The sequence below is a fragment of the Tachypleus tridentatus genome, chromosome 7, assembly GCF_004210375.1.
Source record: "Tachypleus tridentatus isolate NWPU-2018 chromosome 7, ASM421037v1, whole genome shotgun sequence".
Lineage (NCBI taxonomy): Eukaryota > Metazoa > Arthropoda > Merostomata > Xiphosura > Limulidae > Tachypleus > Tachypleus tridentatus.
In genome coordinates this window covers 157,507,904-157,535,890 of record NC_134831.1, presented here as the reverse complement: position 1 = coordinate 157,535,890, position 27,987 = coordinate 157,507,904, and the positions used below count along the sequence as shown (strand labels likewise).

General features: G+C 34.2%; 1 protein-coding gene across 2 annotated transcripts in view; it reads left to right on the top strand.

Annotated features, from left to right (window-relative positions):
- The window catches only part of LOC143256991 (uncharacterized), a 38,350-nt gene extending 14,181 nt beyond the window's left edge, over positions 1-24,169 (top strand). The window contains exons 8-15 of one of the 2 annotated variants that reach the window (XM_076515016.1): positions 2,874-3,081; positions 7,977-8,125; positions 9,849-10,013; positions 11,502-11,570; positions 15,964-16,055; positions 17,604-17,712; positions 19,906-20,709; positions 21,357-24,168. In XM_076515016.1, the coding sequence (XP_076371131.1) occupies positions 2,874-3,081; positions 7,977-8,125; positions 9,849-10,013; positions 11,502-11,570; positions 15,964-16,055; positions 17,604-17,712; positions 19,906-20,709; positions 21,357-21,475 (1,715 nt within the window). In that variant the 3' untranslated portion in view covers positions 21,476-24,168. Of the gene's footprint in view, positions 1-2,873; positions 3,082-7,976; positions 8,126-9,848; positions 10,014-11,501; positions 11,571-15,963; positions 16,056-17,603; positions 17,713-19,905; positions 20,710-21,356 lie in introns of both variants that reach the window. The other variant, XM_076515017.1, reaches the window with a different exon arrangement.
- The last annotated feature ends 3,818 nt before the right edge of the window (positions 24,170-27,987 follow it).

The following is a 27,987-nucleotide window of genomic DNA, read 5'->3' as shown; positions in this document are numbered from 1 at the left end:
CTAAGTTCCAGTTCAACATTTTAACTCCTTGTACGTATCAGGCTTAATATTCATCTTAACTCCTATATTTAACAGGCTCAATATTCAGCTTAAATCCTTGTAATACCAGGTTTAACTTTCAGTTTGAGTCCTTATGAGTACCACGTTTAATATTTAGCTTAACTTCTTGTAAGTACAGAGTTTAGTATTTAACTCCTCATAAGCGCCAGGCTTAACATTTAGTTTAACTCCGCTGAAGTTCCAGGTTACATTTCTTATAAATGTTACAAATGTGTGTATATATATATATATATATATATATGTTAACTTTATTTTTTTTACTAGTAACACTCTATCCCAGTTGAGAAAGTCATTACACTTCTTAATTCAATCTGCCGTATCAGACTGATGGTCTTATATTTACCGTTTTTTATGTTTAAGACTCCAATACTTTCAATACAAAAATCATAATAACCGTAGCATAATACTAAGATAGAGCCAGTAAATATTTTCTACATTATTCTCGATAAAATATTGAAATACTTTTAGTAATAGCTTTTTCCACATAGACTGAACAGTGAATCATATTTTACCATTGTAATCACTTACCGTTTTATTCTAATCTAAGTTTATATTAGTAATGTTCAACGGATAACACTGGTTTCATGGAGTATAAGTTATACATTGTTCTAGGTTTCCACGGTTTGCAAATGAAAGAACGGAGGATAGTTAGCGGCATATTTGGTGTCCGAACCTTGGATCTTTAGATCATGAACTTGACATGCTAACCAACAGAACTGGAAATGATATTGACTGACAGCCAGATAACTTAAGTTCATCATAGCTGACTAAACTAACTTTATTATGGGACGCTAAGGTGTAAACTCTTTCGCTAGCTTGCGTTACGAAAAACACTTTACTAGGAAGTGCTATGTTTTTAACCCTTTAGCTCAGTCTAAGTTATTAAAATTACTTTACTAGGTGGTGCTAGAGTGTTAACCTTTTCATGTCAGCTTAAATTACGAAAATTACTTCAGTAGGAGATGCTAGGGTGTTAATTTAGGTCAGTTTGAATTGCTAAAAACACTTCACAAAGACATATTATGATGTTAATCTTTTAGCTCAGTTAAGTTATTAAAAGCAATTTACTGGAAAGTGTTGGGGAGTAAACCCTTTAACTTCTATGGCTAAACTTTCGCTTTCAAATGTTTTATTAGAGATAAAATAAAGGTTAAACAACAGGTTGCGTTTTGATTTTCAGAGACAATGTGCGGATAATAAAGGCTAAACATCAGGTTACGTTGTGGTCTTAAAAGAGTATGTGTGAAGATGTTTTACTGATAATTGTACTTGGCATAGCTTTAAGTCTGCAGCTTAGAATACCGAGCACCAGGTTTTGATACCAGTGAAGGTATTGGTGGGTAGAGTAGAGGTAATCCATTGTGAAGCACTGAGTTTAACAACAAACAAACAAGCAAATAGAAGAGGTAGTAAATACATTATTACATTTAGATGTTTGAAGTTAGCTTATAGTTTATTCTTGTTATGTTTTATGTAATACGTAATTTTGTAAACTTGTTACCGAGGATGAACGTAAAAAAAAAAGAGGAAACATTTCCTTGGCGGGTAAGAGATGTAAGTTTCAAATCCTATAGCTGACTACAACATCCATGTCGCTTAGATAACAATGAAATTGTAATGTAATGTGTATTTACAGTTTGGCCCGACACGTTATATCTCATTGTTTATATAAATGTATGGATAACGACAACGAAATTCTACCAAAGACGAAATTTCGCTCTACATTAAGGTTGTATAAATTCATTTAAATAACTACAAGCATCGTCTATTTATAAAGACGTTATTTGTCATTAATTTCTTCATTGTTGTCGAATGCTGCGCAATGGGCTATATTGCGTATACCATGAGGAATAAAATTTTAGGTTTTAACGTTTTAAACCTTCAAGGCCATCGCAGAGCAATTGAGGAATTCGTAATTCCTTGTAGTCATCAGATGTGTTCTTTATTTTGTTTTACAGTTTATAATGCTATTGAAATGTCTCGAAAGGGAAACATTTGACTTAAACAAATATTTCCACCATAGTAATACTGAAAATAAACGACTTTAAAACACCATAATTTGTTATGTTCCTTTAACTGGACACTCAACGTTTCGATATACATTTTCTTCGGGATGGTTTCACTAAAACACAGATCGTAACTAATAGTATAATGATCTAAGCGATTTAAATAATGAAATTTATTATATAATCTATAACATGCATTTCTATGGGTGCGTTTGATATATCAAGTAAATTGGTATATTAAATGTCTCTCATACACTAACTTGCACTACAAGTATTAGATAATGAATATGTTCAAATGTTGAAGTTTAAAATTATTAACACCCGAAGCTTTTGCTCGAGGGTTATTCAAAGCTAACATCGTCTACTCAATTTTAGAAGTACATTTTTATTTAATATCCGGATCAAGGGTTTTTCTTTGTTTTCCTGCACGCTGAAATCACTTCTTCCTTTCTCTTTATCTTTCCAGACTTATAGTTTTATATAATTCAATTTTGTGTTTTTAATATAACAGATTTGATTACTTTTAGTTAGTGCTGGTTAGTTTTAAATCTCTTTGTGGATTTATCAACCGTTGACAAGTTTTCAAATAGAATTGATTGCTTAACCCCCTGGTCATTCTGTTTAGATAGAATCAAGTTGAAAAGAACAAAGGCTGGTGATGTAGACAAGACAGATGGTATTATGAAGAGTCTGAGAAGTTGCTAAGCTGAAAGAAGTTTTTTCTGTGAATATAGAGTTTTTTTTATTTAAGCTTAAGTTTCCAAATTAACTAAGTTTTAATACTTCTTTATTTTTGTTTTTCTTCAGTTCCATCCCGGAGTCTTCCTGCACCAGTCCTCACAACCATGTGTGAATTTCCTTCTTGGTTCCAAGGTCGTTGGGAAAACGTAGAAGTCAGCGGTAATAAATTTGTTTATGAAGATTATAGAAAACTCCAGGCGATCACAGCATGGTGTGTTACCATGGAAACCAACAACCCATTCGAACTTTTCCATATCTATACCATCACCCAGTGGTGAGTTACTTGAATATAGATATTGGTATTTTCAATTTGAAGGGGACGCTGGAAAAAGAGAGAGAGAAAATGAGGGAAAGTTACTTTTTACAGTTTTGTTTAATTGTAGTCAGTAAATCTCTCCGTAATCTCTTATTAATAATTTAATTAATTTTGGGTTATTTAAATAATACAGTATTCAATTACAGTCAGTGTACTTGTAGTGTGCAATTTTATATTAAATAACCGTTAAGACTAAAGTAGGCTTACGTTTACTTGGGCTGTTGCTGGACTGTCAAGCTGATGTCGAGTAAATAAGAAGTTTGTTAGTTTGTTTTTTAAATTTCGTGCAAAGCTACTCAAGAGCTATCTGCGCTAGCCGTCCGTAATTTAACAGTGTAAGACTAGAGGGAAGGCAGCTAGTCATCATCACCCACAGCCAACTCTTTGGCTACTCTTTTATCAACGAATAGTGGGATTGACATTATAACACCCCCACGGCTGAAAGGGCGAGTATGTTTGGTGCGACGGGGATTCGAACCCGCGACCATCAGATTACGAATCGACTCCTTAATCCACCTGGCCATGTCGTGCCTAAATGAGAAGTACAAAAAAAGATGCTGTCACTATTATTCAACATTACAATAGAAGTACAGTAAAAATCAACGGTTCGATTCCTCACGGTGAACTGAAGAGATGGTGCAATGCGGCTTTGTTGCAAAAAAATACACACACACCTATTATTGCAAAGCAAATTTTAACTTCAGTGTATTCATTGAGAAAATGAGTAAAATATTAAATTATGTTGAATTAAACTATATCAAATTATTTAGAAAAGTTATTACTATTTGTATTACTGAATAGAAGGATAGTATGAGGCCCGTTAGTGTTAAAGCAAACTCCTGTTGAACTATATTAAACTAATTTACTCAGTTTACTAGACTTATATTTGTTTGTCCTTTTTTATTATCAATATAATTAATTAGATACATTCATGCTGTAAGAAAAACAGATAGGTTCAATAAGCCTCAATATTAAATATCCCATAACCCCAGCACTTTCGGAATGTAGTTCAGTTGATCCACGTAAAAGAAATATCAAGTTTTCAAAAGCACTCGGGATATAGGATTTGTATTAATTGATATCCTCTAACGTACATTGAGGAGTTGAAAAAATTGGAGAAGAAGTAATAAAAAAATATAAACGAAAAACAGACCAATATTAAGTGATTAATAATTGAACTAAATAAATAATGAAATAATATACATAATGATTAATTCAGGACGAATCTTGTGAATCCACAAGCTTTTCTTCTTTTGTAGCTTTTCTTTGCTACACGCATTCTCCAATATCAAGTTCAGAACCATTTTAAAAGTGTTGCTTTATTGAAGTTATTATAAATGTGAATACTGGATAACAATAACGCATCGTTCTCACGTAACCTTAGCTATTTAAGTTCTACAATATGTTGTCTGAGCCGAAGATTTAAAAATCATGCAGAAAATATTGCATATAATCAGTCGTCTATACTTCGTCACTGTTTACAGGATTGTGACACAAACGTTACAAAGGAATGCTACTCGCGAAGCAAAGTTTGTGGATTCACAAAATACGTCCTAAATATATATGTACATGTACTCATTAAAGAAGTCAGTGTATATGTATATACATTCATGTATGATATTTATAATCTTTATATATATATATTTATATGTGTGTGTGTATATAAAGTAGCAGTTGACTTTCAATTATGGCATGACAGATTTTATGTCTGGTGAGGAAGGCTAACAGGATAACTTTCACAGACGTGGGCTCTTCACGGACTTAGGCAAAAAAAAAAACAGCACCACTCTGTGTACAACCCTTTTATACAAAAAGAAGAAGAAGGTAAAACCAGAAGATAAGTAAAACAGAGAGAATTAACACAAAATTTGTCCCAATAATATCTCGAAATGCCTGTAGCCATAAAATGAAAATTACAACTGTTGGAAAGCTAACGGTTGGGAAGAAAATTCCCCAATGTTTCAAGAAACAAAGTTCTGAAAGAAACTATCATATGAGAGAAATGTCAAAGCACTTTTTTAAACTATCACCATTAACGTAAAACACATACAAACAAGGATTCTCATCCTTGTAGATGTCAATACTGGATGTTGCAGGCATGGAATACTTACTGATGAACTTGTATATCTAGAATGACATTTTGACAATGGAAAAGATGAGCTAATTTGATGTTTCATATCGTGAGTATGGTCAAAAGTAGCCTGAATACCCATAATCCTACCTAGCTGATAGAACTAAACTGTAAATGAAAGATCATTGAAAGAGGCACAGCGTCACACATACCACAACCTTCTACTAAATAAAACTACTAAATAAAAGAAGGAGAAATTCCTTCTCACTCTAAGACTTCACCCTCATTACATCTGTCGCATTCCTAGAAATGATATAGAAGCTAGTGGATATTACTAAGAAGGAGTCATCTCAGAAACTCATTCAGATAAAATTTTTCAATGCAGAGAAATACATCTACTAAGATGTAGAAGGTTAGTGAGAAAATGAAGGAATGAGTTGGATGAGTACATGTAGGAGTCATTATAAAATTATCTAAAATACGACAGAAGTGAAGCAGATCAAGAAATATATGTTTGAAGTAAGTAAATAATCCACTGAAGCCAAAAGAAAAGATGAGGTGAAGCAGAATAGAATAGAACTGAACAAAGCTATCTTAGAATTTAAGTAAAAAGTACATAAAATAGGCAAGCAATATCGACAACGTCTGTCAGCAGTACAATTTAGCAGAACCTAGTATACCAAACCAATTTTGGAAACTTTAAACTATCATGAAAATAGTATAAAGTGAATTGGTGGCTTGGTCACAAGAGGATCACAACACCAAAGGCTGAATATCTGATAGGTGATGAACAATAAGATAACACATCCTAGAAGAAGCCTACGATCCAGCTACAAGAAAGTAGACAGACTTGTTTGAGGTCAGCATGGCAGTTAATGAATCACAGAATTCAACAAAATTAGTTGACCCATGGCCAAAAATGCTAGCAACACTGTATAGTTGAAAAGAATTCTTCAAACAATAAAGTGGAATTCTGCAATTCTGCACTGTGACCAAATGGTGTGAGTTACTTCAAAATCAAAATTATCCCTATGGAGGAGAAAACAGAGCTAGTTAAAATAATAAATTTGTCAATGGTTGAGTAGGAAGTAGTGATGGAATTCAGGAAGCGATTATTGAAAGCGTTGCTGAACCTCTTAATTACTACCACAAATGTATAACTTATAGATTAACGGTTATGCCAAATGTATTGGTAAAGCTCATAGAAAAATTAGTAGAAAAATAGACCTATTTAAGACCTGGAGAAGAGAAATTGTTGTCTATCAAGGTGTAATGGCTAAAGATTCAGTATAGAAGCAGTCACACATTACATTCCAGTAATGCAAGTAGACATCGTAGCACTGCGCTCTTTGGCTTTGAAGATGCTGACAATTAGGTGGGCATTGGTTTAGAGTCTATGGGAATCTTGACCATTCTCATATAACAGACATTGACATTTTGCCATGAAAATAAAGGCTATAGGGGTGTTGGCTGTTTCACTATAACATATATTGGTTACGCTAGATACCAAGTGTTGCCAGCTGAAATTTAGGAAATGGAGATGCATACATTTTTAACCAGCTCTGGCTTGCCACCAAACTCACACTGGGTCTTGTCCTCTTCTGGGTATACATTATTGATCTTTTAATGTACTAGAATTTCCCAAATTGGCATCATATACACACCCGTTGATGATATAATCGTTGAAAACATCTCACATGCACCAGTAGAAGTGAGTAATGATCTTCAAGAAACCAGCATAAACCCCTTCCTATGGATTGTAGACAATGATATTCTATTTAACCAGCTTTTTGAATATTGGCTACCAAGGGTCACAAGAACAACTGTCTCTTAATATTGACATATGCAGAGAGAAGAATTCCGTATACGAACTGTGCCACGCTTATGGATATTTTGATGAACACAACTTGATAATATCTGCACCTAATGACCTTTGAATGAGAAATAAGAGCAAATATGCTGCAACAAAGGAGTTTCAACAACTTGATGAATGCAACAGTCAGGAACACAGCTGAATACGTAATCCACATTTGTGCATCAGAGGCAACGACAGCACTGACCAACTCTAGTAAAACTTTCAACCATGAGAAAAGCAACAGAAGTACTCAAACCAACAGACTATGACAATCATGCACTTTAGTTAGGTCTGAGTATTGCTGCAAAATGACAAAATATTTAAAGCCAGGCAAGTGCTACTCATAGCAAACACAGCCATATTCTGACTACTATGTTACCACTTAAGAGAAAGGCTAGAAAAAATAGTAATATAGAGCCTAGTATACCAAGTCATAAATATTGTGGTTTAGTGAGGTCAAGAAAGATGCGGATGAAATATTTACCTTAAAACATGAATGCATAGTGAGTGGGTCCAAGCAGATAGCACTAAGTTAAATACAATTAAGAGTAACAATAGGATTTGGAGAGAAAGATCAATAAGGATGTACTTGTTTGATTGATCTGTTACAGTGAAGATAATTATGGGATTATTTTTGACAGACATCCTTAAAATAATCAAAAACTGAGACATATTTGTCCAAAGTACACGGGTAAAACCTTAGAGAAAGTTATAACTTGTAGTTGGTTGTGAATGAAGATCTACAGGTATCAACATACTGAATCAGTGTATTTAAATTAATTTAAAATTTTATTCAGTTGAAAATCGCAGCCTTATTTTTAGTGATTTATATGTTATTAAGCTTCAGCCAATCAGTGTGTATACGTATATTTAATTCTGAAGGCCTTAATGTATCGACTTGTTTTATTATTTATCTGATCATTTTAGTGGTGATGAGGCTTACAACTGTGTCTGGCTTCAGCAAAAAGCTAGAAACATCATGGAGATTCAATTAGGAGTTTTTCCAAGCAGTGAATATATACCATCATTCTGTCATAGTCACCAGTTTGATCCTCATACTTGGATCACCCTAGGAAGTAAGTATATTTCCTACCCGTACACAGTTGGTCAATCTTTTTTAAGTTACTTTTCTTTGATTGTAAATAGTAAAAAAAAAAATAACTTATAAATTGTTTCAGTTACGCTTTTCGTATTTTACGTTTTTAAAAAAATAAAGATTGCGGTGATATTTTGGCAAATCGTTTGGTTTATTTTGAATTTCACGTGAAGTACACGACAGCTATCTGCGGTAATAGCCCCTAATTTAACTACGATAGACTAAAGCGAATACCACTAACCAACTTCACTCACAGTCAATTCTTGAGCTACTTTTACCAACGAAAAGTGGCGTTGACCTTTACACTACAACGCCCCATGTTACTTACGCGACAAATAGGTCAAACAGACAGATCAGAGATCTTTCTTTCCAAACGTTATGATGTTGCTTTTAAGTTTGAGACTAGTTTTCTGTTTATTATTCACACTCTATCACATTTGTAGTTGTATTTCGCTTACATTTATCTTATTATTGTATCAGTTTGAATGAATTTTATGTTTTAACATCTTTATCCAATAAACAAGTAATGAATCTAACAGTATCTGAATTGACTTTATTCGACAAACAAACCAAACGAACAGGTCAAAGACCTATAGTATTTGGATACAGCCATATCCATTAGTAATAACCTGTGATCAGAAAAAGAGGGCAATCATAGAGTAGCGCCACCAGTATACAAAGTTTCACTGAGCCAAATAGCAGGGTTTACCGGTACAGTAATAAAGTCATCGTAGCTGGAAGTTTAAGCTTGTTAAGTGGTAATTCGAGGTTCGAACCTAAAGTTATTGACCTTCATTTTCGATATTTTAGCCAATAAATTAACATTCTTTAAATGCCACATTACAAGTTAAAAAAGCATGGTATGTCTTTTCTTTTCAGTGTGTTTATCTGTGAAACTTTCCAAAATCCACAGATATTAACTAACCATAATAAAAAGTTGAAAATTTTAATGAATAAATTGCTTGTTTGTTGATGTGCTCTGACGGTTTTCTAAAAAACGAAATCTAATTTTATATTTTTCTAGTGAATTACTTACCGCGGGTTCTCATTTTGTATTTAATCTTTATTAGCGTCAGAAGTTTTACGCAGAACTACTGCTATCCATAGTTTCGACTGTAAGAGTAGAGGGCGAGAGGCACAACTAGTCAACACCACTCTCTACCAAGTTTTGAACTGAAAGAGTAGAAGAGAGGGTGGGGAAACTAGTCACCTCCTCTCACTATCAAGTTCTGAACTGAAAGAGTAGAAACAAAGGGAAGAGAGCAGTTAGTTAACACTAATCAATACCAAGTTTTGAACTGAAGGAGTAGAAACGATGGGGAGAGGGCAGTTAGTTAATACTACTCACTTCAAAGTTTTGAATATGAAAAGTAGAAAGAGAGCGGGAGCAGCTAGTCAATGCCGCCCCCTACCAAATTTTATTCTTCTCTTGTCTGAGCGAATAGTGAGGTGTGACCATCATCTCATGATGTATACACGTTCCCAAAGTACTTACCCTATTTCTCCAGAAAGGGACTGCGAATAACGAACAGATCAATCTGACACTAAGACTAACGTTTTTGCAGCAATAAAGTAATATAAAACAAAAATATCACAATTTTGTTAAATTTTACAAACTCTATTAAAGTTATAATAGATTAGAAATAAAAAGTCAAAGATTTATTTGTCAATTCAATAGAGAGTAATGACTTTTTTCCCTTCAGGAATAGATGTCACCGAGACTGAATCCTGTCGGATCTCAGGAACCTACACTGGAGCGGCATCTGGTGGAGAAAGATTATGTGCTAAACTGGCTGCAGACTGTGAGAACCCAGATATCTTATTTTATTCAATTAGAGATTGTAAGGACAATCTGTATTCGTACAGAGGTTAGTGTGCTATTCAACTTGGATTGTAATAACTACTAACATTTAGAGAAGATATTTTTTGTTTGTTTGTTATGAATATCGCGCAAAGGTACTCAAAGGCTATCTCCGTTAGCCGTCCCTAATTTAGCAGTGTAAGACTAGAGGGAAGGCAGCTAGTCATCACCAACCACCGCCAACTCTTGGGCTACTCTTTTACCACCGAATAGTGGGATTGAGCGACACATTATAACGTTCCCACTGCTGAAATGGCGAGCATGTTTGATGCGATGGGGATTTGAACTCGCGACCCTCAGACTACGAGTCGAACGCCTTAACCCACCTGGCCAAGAGAAGATGAAAACACTATTGTAAAACAATTTGGAATAAAAATTACAATAAATAATTAAAATCAACATTTCATATTTACACAAGTTTGGATATGCACATCAACAAGTTACGTCAAAATCCAGCCGATAAAAAGAACAACAAACTGTGATATCAGAACTAAATTTCAGTATTACCTGGTATGTCATAGTTAGTGTAAATCTGTCATTTTGAGGAGGGTATGTGGAAGCCATTTTCAAAACGAAATACTCATACATTCAAATAACATCTGTATTCAGATAAGGTACTTAGAATTTACCAGACGGATATTCCTTGTATTTATTGCTATTGATTTGTTTGTTTGTTTTTGTATTTCGCGCAAAGCTACACGAGGGATATCTGCGCTAGCCTTCTGTAATTTAGCAGTGTAAGAATAACGGAAAGGCAGCTAGTTATCACCACCCCTCTCCAACTCTTTGGCTACTCTTTTAACAACGAAACATTGATGAAAACATTTTAACGCCTCTACGGCTGAAAGGGCGAACGTGTTTAAAATGACGGAGACTCCTATCCGTATACAGTTGGTCAATTGTTTTAATAGCTACTTTCATTTGGTTGTGAACATTTGCGACATTGACTATAATGACGCGATGGAACACAGAATCGTTTTACTATAACGCACTCAATCTTTGTAGAAAGATAAAACTTAGTGGGGTAAAACATTTTAGCTGAAAGACTAGCTAAAATGGCTGAAATAGTATTTACGAGAAATTATTGAAGTTGGTTGACTTATTGATTATAATTGTTGGTTGAGAAGCGCAAAGCTACACAATGGGCTTTCTGTGTTCACCCTATGATGATTATCAAAACCTGGTTTTTTGGGTCGAAAGGCTGAAGACCTACCTCTAAAACACTGAGGAGGAGATACATTGTGTGGCAGACAACCTGCAGGGTTCATAGGACTCTGATCGTCTTAAATTTAGTTTCTGGTTTCATGACGGTACAAATAAAATAAGGAACTTGAAATATGTAGCTATTTAAATTTATTATTGATAATTATACTGCATCGCAATTTAAAGGTATTGAAACATGAAATGTAAAATTGTATTTGGACATTTTATGTTTACTTTCAACTTTTTCTTTTCTTTAAAACATCAACTCACAAAATAATCTATTTGATTTTAGCCACAAGTGAAAGTGTAAACCACCAAACACAGATCTTCAATGGTGATCTTCAGGAGCACGAACCAATACGTAAGATGAAGTGTAAATAGTTTTAAATATACCGTAAGAATACCTTTTGTTATTGGGGTGGGAAACTCACGAAACTTTACGATTTTATTAAAACTAATAGAATGTAAAATAAAACATACATTGATTCATGCATAAAATTCGGCAGTAACAATTAATCAGCTAAATTAAATGGAAAATATTACTGTATTTTATTCTTTAAAAACAATTAAACTTTAGAGATGAAAAGAAGGGAGATAAACCATAATATTGTGTAAAATATAAGCTAGTTAGCGAACTTGCATTTTAGATAATTAGGAAATATTCAACCATATGTTCGATACCTTTGGTGCAGTTTGCAATATTTTTTTGCTTTCAACCCAATATTAGGTAAAGTTTACAACCAGCTTAAAATGTTTAGATTAGACTTAAACCATAAACAAGCAAAACAAATTATTTTGTATAGAAATAACTAATAAAGTTAATAAAAGATTATAAGTACATAAATATTTCGAATTTGTGTGTTTAAAGTACAAAGCTACACAATGGGCTATCAGTGCTCTGCCCACCAGGAGTATCGAAAACATTTTTTTAGCGGTGTGAGTCCGACGACATAGCACTGTGACACCAGGTATTGGGGCAAATATTTTGAAATTATTTGAAATAAATAGTTACAGTCATAGATAAGTTTTAAAGATCCAAAATGTAACAATATTATTATCCAAAGCTCGATTCAAGCAATGGACAAATAACAGGTAGTCCGCAGTGTATCTCTGAACTGAAACAAGAAGCAACAAAACTTCAAATAGTAACTACTTGATAAATATAGTTAAAGGTCAATAGGCTGATTTTAGGTTTTTTTAAGCAAGTTATAAATCGATTGAAATATACTTTTTGCGTTTCATATAATATAATATAAACAGTATTTAACGTTAATACTTTTAACAAATTATTTTACTAATATGCACCATGTTAACTTCTTTTTCCATGATCATTCACTTTCTTAAAAAGTGATTTCACACTTCCATGTAAATTCACACTCTTCATTAGATAGCGATTTCGTATTTTCAAGGGTGTGAAATATTGATGCGGTAGCTACATCCACACAACTTGAATATTTTTGAAACTCATACTTCAGAAATTGAGTTTAATTATAAATTCAAACATTTGAAGACGTATTGCCTTCCGAGTTCAATGTGGTCAGGTGAATAGACCGCTCGAATAGCGCTCTAAAGATCGGTAGCTCGAATACCCGTCTCACCAAACTTTTCCTTCTTTTCAGCCGTGGAACGTTATAGCCATACAAGCAATACCATTGATTGTTAGTGAAAGAGTAGCCCAAGAGTTGGCGGTTGGTAGTGATGACTAACTGACTTCCCTCTAGTTTTTCACAACTGATTAATGCACGGCTAACGCAGATAGCCCACATCTAGCTTAGTATTAAAAATATTCTTTTTCCTAGTCAGAAATTGCAGCCGCTATCAACGATTGTTTCAAATCTATGCTTCGCTATATGTGTTTTAGTACCATAGGCGATTAATAGAAACGACGATATCCCTTCTCTTAATCCCTCGGTGGGACAACGGTATGTTTACTGAGTTACAATACTAAAATCATGGGTTCGATTCCCCATGATGAACACAGCAGATATCCCAGATTGGCTTTGTTCTAAGAAACAAAATCTTCCTTCTGTTACAACTCTAAAGTGGTTTGAAAATTACAGGTCTATTAATGGGTCATCTGTAAGTTTATGGACTTGCAAAACTAAAATTTGAGGCTCGATTCTCCAGGTAGACAGTAAAGATAGCCATTTGAGTAGCTTTACGCTAAGAGAAAATAGTAATACGTCGTGAAACTTCGTTTTAGAAACACCTCCATCAGATTACTGTGATTGACTGTGAGAGTACCATCGTTTTTAACTTAATCATACTATTCAGCTTCTCCTGACGACTCTGGGTTACATGTATATTTTAACAATTAATAGATTCAAAATGCTCGTTCCCTTAGCAACAGACCCAGTTGTAGTTAAAAAGATTGATTATCACGCCTTGTCAAACATCGTGTAATATTGCTGAGGAGATGTAGCGTTAAGACATAATGATTCTTTTAACCAATTCCAGTTCACATCTGCTGATATTTGACTCGTGATCTTTATCACCAACAAATTCAAATACTTACAGTGTTTGGTTAGTGATGTTTTTTCTAAAATTTCTTTGGTACTGGAAATTTATCTCCAGAATCTGCTACTTGTACTACATTCTCTGCCCAGATTTACCCAACAAGAACCCCGGGCAATCTCAACTATAAGAAGAAAACACTCGACGTGGTAGTGGTCATGTGTTTCTTCAACATCTTGATATTCGTAATGGAAATGTCTCTTATTACACAAACTTCCAATTTTGTTGGAATAAGTTGTGTCATTTTGTCTGCTAACACACTCACGTTAGAAATATATTTTTTCGCAAAACTCTTCAAGAATTTCTTAATCTAGATAAGAAGTTGAATAGTAAGGAAAATGTTTCTTATTTTGTATTCATTTTGTAGTTTGTAGTTAGCGAATAAAAACGTTTCAAACAAAGTAGCAAATGGACCCACAAACTTTCATTTCCCGATCTTGGAATGGATTAACTAAATACTTCATTGTATATGTAATTTTTCGTTTTCTTATCTTTTGGCATTGCTGAAAGAGCTTCATTAACTTCTTTGACTTGTTATTTCAGGACACTGGCAAACCACTTTAGGCCTTTCAAGTAGTCACAGACAGGGGCTTCAACATGAGGGCTGGAAAAGAGTGTATACATTTTTGCCACTTTTCACGAGTGTAACAAATGAAACTTAAGCGCTCTCTGAAATGGCAAACAGCATTATTGTATTCTCAGATAATTTTACTGCATAATAAATAATGCGATTTAAACTGCGAAACTTACGATACACAAAAATACTCTTGCGTTCATATTAAACAAATTGTTTTGTTCAACTTCTTATTCTTCCTATTTCTCATTTCTTTACTTGTCATATCCATGAATATTTTAATACTATGTTAGAGAACCATAAGGTTCTAACGGTTGTAATAGTGTTAAAACAAGTTAATGTCCAGTTCAATCTTCCAGCTTGGCATGGCCTAGTGCGTTAAGGCGTGCGCTTCGTAATCTGAGGGTCACGGGTTCGCGCCCGAATCGCGCCAAACATGCTCGCCCTCCCAGCCGTGAGGGCGTTATAATGTGACGGTCAATCCCACTTTTCGTTGGTAAAGAGTAGCCTAAGAGTTGGCCGTGGGTGGTGATGACTAGCTGCCTTCCCTCTAGTCTTACACTGCTAAATTAGGGACGGCTAGCACAGATAGCCCTCGTGTAGCTTTGTGCGAAATTCAAAAACAAACAAACAAACAAATCAATCTTCCATTTGTACAAAGCCATTCGACAAAAGTACAGCCTAGATACTGGCCCCAGATGTATTAATGCATCATATAGGAAAAAAGGTTGTTCTGTATGGCTAATATTGACTGTAAAATATAAAATTAGCGAAACATTTGATTCTTCACACACTTCAGAATTATTGCTTTCGTTCCTATTCAGATAGCCCTCGCGTAGCTTTGCGCGAAATTCAAACTAAACCTAACCAAAACTTCTTAGAACACGTTGGTTGGTTTGGTGTTTTATGGCGCAAAGTAGCTAGGCTATCTGCGCCAGGCCTATAGGTTAATCAGACGAGTGTAGTCCATGCTTTGGCAGAAGGTACTGCTGACTAATTGCCATTCCTTTAGTCTATCAGTTCAAAACTAAGAACGGCTATTGCAGACAGAACTTTCGGTGGCTTTTTTTACACATAGACACGTTTCCTTCGTGCTTGTTTATTTATAGTCAAACACAAAGCCATACAAAGGGTTATCTGTGTTCTGCCCCTTATGGGTCTCGAAACCCTGTTTCTAGCGTTGCAAATCCACCAAAATACCGCTGTGCTACTGGGGGCGAATGCTTTAATAATTGATCTTTTCTTAAGCTTACGCTGCTAAAACCGAGTATCGGCACCCGTGATGAGCACAGATATAGCCTGTTGTGTAGCTTTGTGTTTAACAAAATCCAAACTTTGTGTTTTATTTATATTTCCTGAAAACTAATATTTTAGACACTAGTATCTTTGAAATCTACATTAAGATATAGTGCTTCAAAAAGTAGTTAAAGGTATTTATCAGTTTTTATGATGAGTGTATTTTTTGAAAAGTCGCAACAGTAGTCCCGAAGCCTGAGGATGAGATTTTTATACTATGCTAAAACTTTATCATCATTGTTGCTTATACTAAGAATTTATCATCAATGTTGCTTATGCTAAGTAATTATATATATCTATATATATTCGTTTTTTTCTGACATATTGAAGGCAAAAAATAAAACAACTCATCAAAAGTTTTATTTTGTAGAGCGAGAGTACCGTTGTCTTGGTAACTGGGAAGAAAATGGAATTTTGTACACTTACGTTCAGCGACAGGACATACCTGGCTTTCAATGTCTTGTAAGTTAACGTTGGGTCTTTGAGGTTTGTTTGTTTGTTTTGAATTTCGCTCAAAGCTACTCGAGGACTATCTGCGCTAACTGTTTCTAATTTAGCAGTGTAAAGCTAGAGGGAAGGCAGCTAGTCATCACCACCCACCGCCAACTCCTGGGCTACTCATTTACCAGCGAATAGTGGGATTAACCGTTACTTATAACCCCCCACAGCTGAAAGTGTGAGCACGTTTGGTGCGACCGAGATTACGAGTCGAACGCCTTAACCCACCTGGCCATGGCGGGGCGGTCTTCGAGGTATGCATATTTTTATAAGGAGGTCCTTCTAACTTACGCACGGTATTGGTATTAAAATAATTCAGTAAGGTCAGTAAAATACTCCAAATTAACAATACGTTTTATTAAAGAAACAAACTGTCATAATATAATTGTTATTTTTACTTTCTATAAAATATCAAATGTCTGCCTGTATGTTTAACATCTTACTAGATGTGAGGCTTTAAGCATTACATACTGTTGAAACTAAAAAAGGTCTGACATATGGTTTTGGCCAACGGCCAGGTGATTAAAGCACTCGACTCGTAATCTGAGGGTCGCGAGTTTGAATCCCCGTAGCACCAAAACTGCTCGCCTTTTCAGCCATGGGGGTGTTATAATGTGACGGTTAATCCCACTGTTCGATGGTAAAAGAGTAGCCCAAGAGTTGGTGGTTGGCGGTGATGATTAGCTCCTTCCCTCTAGTCTTACACTGCTAAATTAGGGACGGCTAGCGCAGATAGTGCTCGTGTAGCTTTGCGCAAAATTCAAAAACAAACAAGAGTTTATATATGTAAAAACGGCTCGTTTGGGTTGAGAATTTTTTTTTTTTTACGTAGAGGAGTGAACAACGTTTCGACCGTCATATGGTCGAAACGTTGTTCGATCCTCTACATAAAAAAAAAAGAATTCTTAACCAAAACGAGTCGTTTTTACATATATATTCTTCTCTACATGTGGGTTTTCTCACAAGAGTTTTGTCAAACTGCCATCTGTCGACGTAATATGTTATATATTATAAAGTGCTATTTTAGTAGTAATTATTCCTTAGTTTTACGTTAATCTGTGTTTTGAAAAAAGGAATTGGTAGAGCATTTTAATACATTTTTATCCGTGCTTTTGTTCTTAGATAACTTGCCAAGTTAGTAGTATGTTAAAAAACGATTATAGGTCTTTATATTATTATGTGACTACTTACGTATACATTCATGTGTGTTTTTCTTATAGCAAAGCCACATCAGATTACACCGAGAGTAATCGAACCTCTGATTTTAGCGTTGTAAACCTATAGACTTACCACTGTACTAGTGGGGGGCACGTACGGATGTTATAAGTTAGTAGTATGCAATATAATAAAATAAAATTATTAATTTCAGTTTAATGTAAACAAAAATACTTATTTTTTTTTTTGCAAATCTTAATGTTTTATTTAAATTTTATTTGCGAACAAAACAAGTCCTAAAATGTGAAGAAACACTCATACGTTATTGTAACAAACTATGAATTTATATTTTATTAGTCTGGTAAATTGATAAGGAATGAAGAGGAAGTCTCAATAAAGGATACAGGACAAAATTGTCTTCGTGGATATGAACCTTACTCCTATGATGTAAAAGTCACCCGGAATAGTAAGTCCACGTATCTCTTGCAGTAATTCACAAAATCCTAAAATTATTATAGATTCAACGTTGCACTTAGCCTTATTTTCCATGGAACTCGCTACCTTTATCAGATCAACGTTGCACTCAAACTGCCTAAGTTTCTATAATATTGCGTCATGAAAATTGAGTATTTTTATGTTGAACGTTTAGTTAATTACGCCTGTTTATATTTCTATCAAATTTATTCATGAAAATTTGATATATATATATATGTAGGACCAAAGTCACGCTGAATTCACTAGGTATCTCTAACATTACACTAATGGAACACGATATTGTAGGTTTAACACAATCTTCAGTTTCTAGGTTTCTATAACATTAAATTGTGAAAACAAAGTTCTAAGTGATCCATAATTATGTAACCATATGCTGGAGTAATGTATAACACCACAATGCGCTTAACACGTTTCAAAGTACACGTTTAAGAGGAAGAAGTTAATCTTATTATGCACCTACGATCCCGAAGCGCAATGAGGCGCGAAATCTGGAGCCACTGGGTCCACAGTCTGATACGTTTAATATTAAGTCACGGCCGGCTAAAAGGAATTGCAAAGAATGATTTCAGTAATCTTTACACCTTACTAAAGGTAATGTAATATTCCATGAAGTTAGAAGTTTTGTGTTTTTTATCTGCGGATTTAAAGTTGAATTAGGTTTGGTCCCTAGTTATTAACCCTACCCGACGACTGGAGTATTATTTTCATTCCTGTGTGTGTATCCACAGCATAACTCGAAAAAATTAATCTCATTATAAAAACAAAATGAGCAAAGTAACAAAAACTCATTTTGATCAAATTGGGTAGAAAGGTTAAATGTTCGCATGAACCAGGTGATAAAGTTTTGATGAGTGTAGCTAAAAGGTCAAGGTCACACTAAATATTAACAACGTAATTTGAAAACTTTGACCTGATCTTGTTCGAACTTGGTATAATGATTGGGTATCCCTCAAGGTCCAAGCAAGTAAATTTGGATCAATGTAGATTGAATGTCAAGGTCATACTGATGGTCAATTACTGTCTTTATAATAAAATAAGTTAGAAAACTGGGATCGTCAAAACCATTTAAACACGAGATTATATTAAGATAAAAAATGATTCTCACATATTTCTGAAGGCGAGGAGTTGTTTGGTGTATTTTTTAGGCTGGGGACAACAAGAACCAAAAATATTGTGTGGCATAGGTTTCACTCTCTAAATGGCCTTTTAGACTTATATTAAAATTAGATAACAGTTTTAAAATAAAATCAATAATGTAATTTTTATGGTAAATTAAAATACGAAAGCAAGATGCAGATTAATAAACTTTTCACAGTCTTGTGGCAACTACTAAAACCAAAATCATGTTGAATAACCAACCATTTAACTAAGCAAGTAACATTAAAACAAGGTTTAAGAACAGTAGCGTGATAAATGTGAGTTAAAATGCCATGCTTAAGTTAAAGATTCTAATCGAGTAGCGTATATGATACTTTTTGTTTTTATTAGAACCCATATCAAAATATTTTATTAAACTTCTCGAGAAGTCTATTGTTCGACATTATTGTCCATCTTAAATGCCAGATGTCGCTTGGTTCCAGAGGATCTATAGTTTAACACTTTCCACTGGGGTTAAGCATTCTCTTATAGGTGATGTGTCCTGTAGACCGGGTGCCCTCTCTTTGGCTAGCATCTCTAAATAAAAATGGCTGTACCTGGAATTTTGCCTATCTGACCGTTGTTTTCAAAACAATATATTAAATATTAGCTATAGTACACGTGAGTTATCACTATGGATTCAAATGAATATTAAACGGGAAAAGGTTCAGTTTCTGAAAATATCCATTCAATCACAAAACATTACAAAGAATGTAAGAATTATAGCCACAAAAAAACGATAATTAATTGAAGATTTGATAATGATTTCTTAATTACTTGTTTTCATATGTTATACCTAACAATCTTAAACATTCAATGCACACTGTTTGCTTCTTGAAATGTACATAACAAAGTACTTTATATCTTTACAGGGTATTTTAAAACCTAAAGTAGAGATAAATATCCTTGTTTGAATACCTTTTAGAACCTAGCCTTATGATGAAACTTAATAAAGTTTTATTTTTACAAGTGATTCAGCTTTTATCGGCTTACAATTTTCTTTACACTTGTCTTCTTTTTTCCTCAGCCACATGTTCACAAAACTCCCTTGCATCAGATTTGCCAACAAGACTGTTATGGAGACCATACACTAACACATCATCAAAACAGTTATTGACTGTTGCTCCATCCTTAATGCCCACTACATGGCTATGGAATCCTCCTTTAAATTATCCAACACAATCTCATATGCAGGATTCACCTTATGAAAGAAGCAGATCACATGTAACTCAGCGACACCACAATGACCTGCCACACAAATTCCAACCAGCATGGAGACCAACTTACGTAAACAGTCCACCTCTTGCCGATCCAGCACACAAACCTCAACCAACTAGACCGCCATGGAGACCAACTTATGTAAACAGTCCTCATAATGCCGATCCAGCGTACAGATCTCAACCATCTAGACGACCGTGGAGACCAACTTACATAAACAATCCAATTCATGCCGATCCAGCATACAGACCTCAATCATTTGAACCACCATGGAGACCAACTTATGTAAACAGTCCACCTCCTACCGATCCAGCATATAGACTTCAACCATCTAGACCACCACTGAGACCAACTTATTTAAATATTCTACCTCGTGCTGATCAAGCATACAGACCTCAACCATCTATACCACCGTGGAGGCCAGCTCGTGTTACACAACCATCTGGAAAGGAAGATCCAATAAAGCAAACAAGGCAACATTGGAAACCGTCTGTAGTCGGTCACCAACAACCACCAAATCGTATATCACCAAATAATCAACGGACCAAGATCTCCTACCAGTACCCAGGGAGGCCTTTTAGTTTTACTACTCCTTCTTGGAGACCAATTACAGGTAAGAAAACATTATGATAAAAAGCAAAAACTTATATTCTTGTGAAAAAGCAGATATTTAACACGAGCAATTTTCTCAATAAATACAACCCTCAAGTTATACATGGGCTTTTTTCTTTAATTTTATGTTAAACTTAAGCGCCCTGAGGCTGACTTTAATTAAACCAACCTATGAATATTTACTGAGTCGTTTTGTAAGAGGACATTATTTTTCAATTTAAAGTCCAAAGCAGAAGAAAGTTTATGAGTTAAGCCATCTGTTTATTTAAAATTAAAATAAAAAATGTATTCAAAAGCCAAATTTTACATTTAAACTCTCTCTTCTCGGAGTTGTACACAAGGTACATGTATCTGTAAACATCTCTACTTTTTATTCAGTTTTGGTTTTAGACTTATGCATGGGTATCTCATGCTTTGTTTACTCTTTTTTGGTAGAGAGTGTTTTAAAATAATAAGCTAAGAAAATAAATTGAAATTCTAAATGTTTGATCTTGACTTTATTCGTTTCTGTCTCAATCCCACCTAATCATTCTAAACGTTTCTATAATGTATTCAGATTCCCAACATTACATTCAACTTCATAGTTTTTCGATTTGTTTAAACTTTTATTAACTTTTACTGAATTAACTAGTTTCTTTCACACTTTAGGTCGACCCAGATCAGGAAAAAAGAATCACAGCGTATCAGTTGTTTCAACCTCTTATCTTCTACGAACGCTATGCGTGATATACCTTGTAATATTTGGACACTATGTTGAATTATTATGAAATGCTAACTGAGGAAGTGAACGTAATACGGAGACTGTGGTTAGTTTTTACAATTTTGATTTTTCCTTTCTTTTATTGACAATTCAAAGAACTATTTGGGATTGGACCATGAAAAAAAAATAAAAATAAAGACAATAGTATTGAGATGAACATATTCTGCAATAAAGATTATCAACATTTTACACTATGAAAATTAGTATAAAAAAGGAATTAGGCCAATCTTTGTGACGACAAGAACACGGCAGCTACACTACATATATTAGCATATAAAACTGAATAAGAGCTCATTAAATGAACAAATTACGTAACAAAAGAAAAAAATACGTCAAAATGTACAACGAGACTTCCAATTTTCGATATTTTAAGAAAACAGTGCAGACTTCATTATTATAATCAAAGTTTGTTTATCCTAAATATGAACCTTTGACCAAAATGTTTATACTCTTAACGTTTTAAACAATTTTTTAAGTTCAATTTCAATAAAAATCCGATTTGGTTTCGATTTTATACAGCCAAACGTAACCCTCGACAATCAATATTATTAACTGATAAATTATCATGACGTTCACAAGTCTGTTTCATTTATAACCTTTTAATATATTTAAATTGTTTCTTTATGTGAAATTAGTTAGTTTCTTGTCAAACAAGAATACATGAACTCCTTGTACTAGCTATTGGTTTAGTCTGCGAAATATGTTTAGTGCCTGTTTACTTTACACAACATTTGTACAATTGATTAAGTGCAACTGGCTTGATTTTTTTTAGCCTATTTCGAACATAGCCCATGAACTAAGACGTAGCTTGAAGAAAAAGTACATTGTACATGATTAGGTGGTTTGGGCGCTCGACTCGTAATCTGAGGGTCGCAGTTTCGAATCCCCATCATACCAAATGTGCTCCTCTTTTAGCTGTGAGGACGTTACAATGTTTCGGCCATTCCTACTATTCGTTGGTAAAAGAGTAGCCCAAGAGTTGGCGGTGAGTGATGATAACTAGCTGCCTTTGCTCTCTTTTTACACTACTAAATTAGGGACGGCTAGCGCAGACCACCCTGGTGTAGCTATGCGTGAAATTCAAAACAAACAAACATAAATATATGAAATTACATTATTCACAGTTAAATATAAGTATGTTTTGCATTAAATACCCACTAGAATTGAAGTAATTCGTATACTATATTATGCACGGTGTTTTATTATTCTCTGCAACAGCATTAATAAAAACAATATTCTTCAACATTATATTAGTACAACATCAACTGTAATCTTTGTTTTATACAGAAGCGAAGTAAACACGATCTTGGGTTGGAAAGGGTCAGGATAAATGTTTATACTTTAGGTTTATGGGTGAGGTGAAGTAACATTAATGTCTTTAATATATCCTTTTGAAAATTAAAAACTCCTGATTTCGACTTTTATAGAAGGAAGCAAGGTGCATATGTTGTCGCTTTTTCACCCAGGTTTTATGGAATATAGCGAAGTAAATCTATATTTTTCTTTATCTACCTAGGTTAGACTTTTATTATCCAATACTTAGTTTCTAACAGCGACAGATTAAAATGTGAAAAATGAAATAATAATTATTAAAACATGTAAGTAACTTCAATTAATGGTAGAGAACAGAATTCCAAAGTCATTAAACAATAGAATCTCACAGTTGTGAACGTCTTTGGTACAGAAGTAGTAAATACTATATATCATAGATGTCAGGAGATTGAAGATTTGTTGTTTTTGTAATAGTGGTACTTACGTATCACAGACTGTCACAAATCGCTGTTGACAAACGCTGACTGTACCTCCTGTCATCGCTTCTCTGTCATTATGTCAATTCTATCCAATTACGCCTCCAAGAACTTGCCATTCTGTGGAAATGCACGTGCTGCACCCTCTGTCTAGCGCCAGCCCTGCATAAACGAGTACCAATGTACTGAGAACTGATTGACATATTATTACATATTGCAGATTTATGATCCAACGATTGTCATTTTGATTAGTGAAGATAGTTTCTACTACATAAAATACTAAACCAATACTCAACCAGGATGTTGTTAAAATATCCTAGACATAAGGCGCCACACACACTCTATGTAAAAGTGAGACAATTTTGAGTATAGTTAGTTACAGATGACTGGTCAAAATTAAATTTTCTATTAGATATGGCCCGGCATGGTCAGGTGATTAAGGCATTCGACTCACAATCCGAGGGTCGCGGGTTCGATTCCCCGTCACACCAAACATGTTTGCCCTTTCAACCCTGGGGGTGTTATAATGTTACGTTCAATCACACTATTTATTGGTAAAAGAGTAACCCAAGAATTGGAGGTGAGTGGTGATGACTAGCTGCTTTTCCCTCTAGTTTTACACTGCTAAATTAGAGACGACTAGCGCAGATAGCCCTCAAGTAGCTTTGCGCGAAATTCGAAACAAACCAAACCAATCTGAACTAATAAAATATATGTAACAAAATATTACAAATAAGTTATGCCAGACTCTTAGTTTAAAGTTGTATACAAAATTAAGAATTTCATGATTTATGTACTTTACTGTTAATCGTATAATAGCGTAAGTTCGATGATGTGTTTGTATTATTAGTTGGTATTAGTTTCAAACCATTATTTAATATTTATTGTTACCTGAAGGAAAATGCGTAATACATTGAATCAATTATTAAAGCTGCAGGTATTTCATTATGCACAATAAAAATTAAACAATTTGTGTGTGTATTTAGAATATAATTTATTATTCATGGTGGTTCACAATTATCTTTACTATTTTAAAATATAATTATTAAATAAGTGTGTGTTTTCTTATAACACAGACAAACAGGGCTATCAGCTGAGTCCACTGAGGGTAATCAAACCCCTGATTTTAGCGTTGTAAATCTTTAGACTTATCGCTGTACCAGCGGGGAACTGTATTAAATAGCCAAAAAAAAAAAAATACAACATGCAGTTTTCAGTATCTTTTCGTCCAACTGAAACAGTTTTTATCGTAATTGTTTTTCTCAATTCATGCGTAATGTTACCCAGTAAAATAACAACTGCGCGTCTTTTGGCTTGCAGAGACCATATCAGCGACTTTGATACAGTGTAATTACAGACGCCAGTACAGAAAAGAAGTACAGGGATATGCTAAAGATATCGCATATCGTACACCTATAATAAATGTCACGGCGCTAAGGACCAACATATTGAACGTCACGATAATTTATAACATCTCAGTACTATGAAATCTTACATTATAATCCTTGAACACCATTTGTTTTCTTCTTACTTATTACAATAAATTAAAACTACGAAAGGTATGTGTAAGGTATTATTTTGTCACATATATACGAGTGTTGCTTAATCAGCTGCAATTGTTATTGTTTCCTATATTATTTACGTGCATAAATGATTCGAAAAATATGAACGAAAAATGTGAGGAAAGTGTTCAATACATGCTATAGTCCAAAAGATTTACTTGTGCATGGAAAATGTTGGCTTGTAAAACCCAATAATAAGTAAGAAAGGGGCCAGGCATGGCCAAGCGCGTAAGGCGTGCGACTCGTAATCCGAGGGTCGCGGTTTCGCGCCCGCGTCGCGCTAAACATGCTCGCTCTCCCAGCCGTGGGGGTGTATAATGTGACGGTCAATCCCACTATTCGTTGGTAAAAGAGTAGCCTAAGAGTTGGCGGTGGGTGGTGATGACTAGCTGCCTTCCCTTTAGTCTTATACTGCTAAATTAGGGACGGCTAGCACAGATAGCCCTCGAGTAGCTTTGTGCGAAATTCCAAAACAAACAAACAAGTAAGAAAGAATCAATGCTAGCGTCCTCTCTTAGAACTTTCAAATATTTATTGTTAAAATATTCCGATTCATGTGCTGTTTGAACTCTTTGCTATTTCTTATTGTACATCAGCATGATCTTTGGACAATTTTTGTTTCCGTAACTTGCTTTCTAGACAACATTTTGCGTTATAAAAATATTGTGAATTTTTGCACTTCTATTAGCTTTCAGAACTTTGTCTTAACAAGACAATTGAGTCATTGGTGACCTTGAAAACTTATGAAGCTAAAATTCTGAGTTTGATCCCCGAGGTGGTCTCAGCTGACAGAGACCATTGTGTAACTTTTTTGTCTGACAACAAACAAAACATAGGATTTGTTGTTTTCTTTAATTTTCTATTGATAATATAATTTGATGTGGATACTCAAGTGTCCATAGTGTTATCCGGTTCCACAAATACTTGAAATTCAAAGCTAATTCTAATTTGATCCAAGTCAGCTTTCCCACTAATAACAACATGATAATAATAGGTAAGAAAAATATCACTGAAGATAGAATGTTTTGGAACTACAATGTACGGTAAACAAAATGATGTCATTAAAAACATAACGCTGATAATATTTTATAATGGTTTCTATTAGCCTGCAATTTATGAAGTTTAAGGCCACAGCCAAAATCCTATATATTGTCCCACGAACTTTAAATAAATGGTTTTATTTAAAATAGATAAGAGACTGATGACGAGAAAACCCACTTGCAAAGAAATATACATGTAAACACGGCTGGTTTGGGTTAAGAAAATAAAAACATGTTTAGAAGACCTAGCCAAAAGACTTGTGATACTTTCCACAGAAAACAAAAACAAGAAAACAACCAACAGAAAAAAGACAACTTCGACCATTTTACATTTTATTGACATCTAACAGCCACACTTCCCAGAAAAAATTAAAAATTAATATTTTCCCGAAACACCTAAAAACAACATCTTAAACGATTTTTTCAAAGAATTTTCTCACAAAACCACCAACATAATTTCACAAAAGATAAAATTAAGAAACAATCTTACAAAAAGAGACATTAATTCCATTAAAAACTAAAACAAGACAAAAACATAAAAATTCTAAAAGCAGATAAAGGTAACGCTATAGTCATAATGAACACGAATGAATACATCCAAAAAATGAAGAACATCCTATCAGACACAAATAAATTTAAACCAATACATACAAATCCAACAAAGACACACGAAACGCAACTAAACAAAATACTACTAAAATGAAAGGGGTCAACACAATTTCAAAAATACTTTATTCCTACCTACGCAATACCGACTCAGACACACCACAAATATACGGCATCCCAAAACCTCATAAACCAGATTGTCCATTACGACCAATAATGTCCACATATGAATCGTTTAATTACAATCTTGGTGAATACATAGCATGGGCATTCTCCAAATATGTAACATCAGACAGCTCATTCATCAAAGACTCTTTTAATTTCAAATCCAACCTTAATTAACTTAATCATAAGGCCTTTGTGGCCAGTTTCGATGTTATATCCCTCTTTACAGAAGTCTCAACCACTGAAGCCTGCAAGATAGCCTTAGAACTCTATGTCTGAGATCTTAACCCGTCAATAGACATTACCAGCAACTAATCAGCAACCCTCAAAGAATTCATCACAATGAAGACAAACTTCATGTTCAACAACCACAACTATACAGAAACAAAAAGCCTAAGCATAGACAACCCAGTATCACCAATTCTAGCCAATATTTTTATGACACAAGTTGAAATACAAGCAATTAACACAGCATTACATCCACTACTATACTGGTACAGTATATAACGCTAAAACGACTTCCAACAGTTTCACAAAGTTATCAACTTTCAGGCGCTTCAATGATATTAATTATATAATTCTTCAGTAATAAAACCCTTAAACTGAATCATTAACTATATTTATACTTGTTGTAAGAAATATTTGCACGTGTTGATAGATTTAACAGTCACCTCAGAAGTGAAAGGTGACATACCTGTAGGTATGTTCAGTACCTACATACCTGTTCATAAAATACTTCTAACAACAACAAAAAACCAACAACAACTAATAAAAAAGGATTTGAGTTTAATACAAGTTTTCACCTATATACATGAATCAATGGCTGATTTTATGAGGTACTTGACTAAAGATTCCAAAACCACAAAACCAAAACTCGCTGTTTAGTTATGACTATATTTGAATGTCAAGATATTAACTAGATAAATCCTGTATAGATTGAACACGTGTAGATTAGGGTTACAAATATTAAATATGGGGAACATTAGCTGGAAAAATAACGGATGGTGAATTCCTCACAAAATGATCGGTCGTCTACTGTCTTTTTTTTTTTTTAATCCTCCAGCAAAAACACCCAGATAACAATAGGTAAAAGAAACTTCACAGCAAACAAATTATCTGTTACATCTGATGTCATCTGGCAAGTAATCATATCTAATTTGTACACAAAATGATATTGTTAGAAAACACAAATCTAAGAATATATTATAGTGATTTCTATTGCTTACTACTTATAAGGTCTAGCTAATAAACACTACGATTAGAAAACTATTAACATTACGTCAGTACCTAGCTCAATCAGTGATGTACACTATATGTCAAAGTAAAAGTTTATGTGCGAGATTATATTACAAATTTCAGCAAGTAAGACGCACAATATCGTGTTTTTTTGTATCAAAA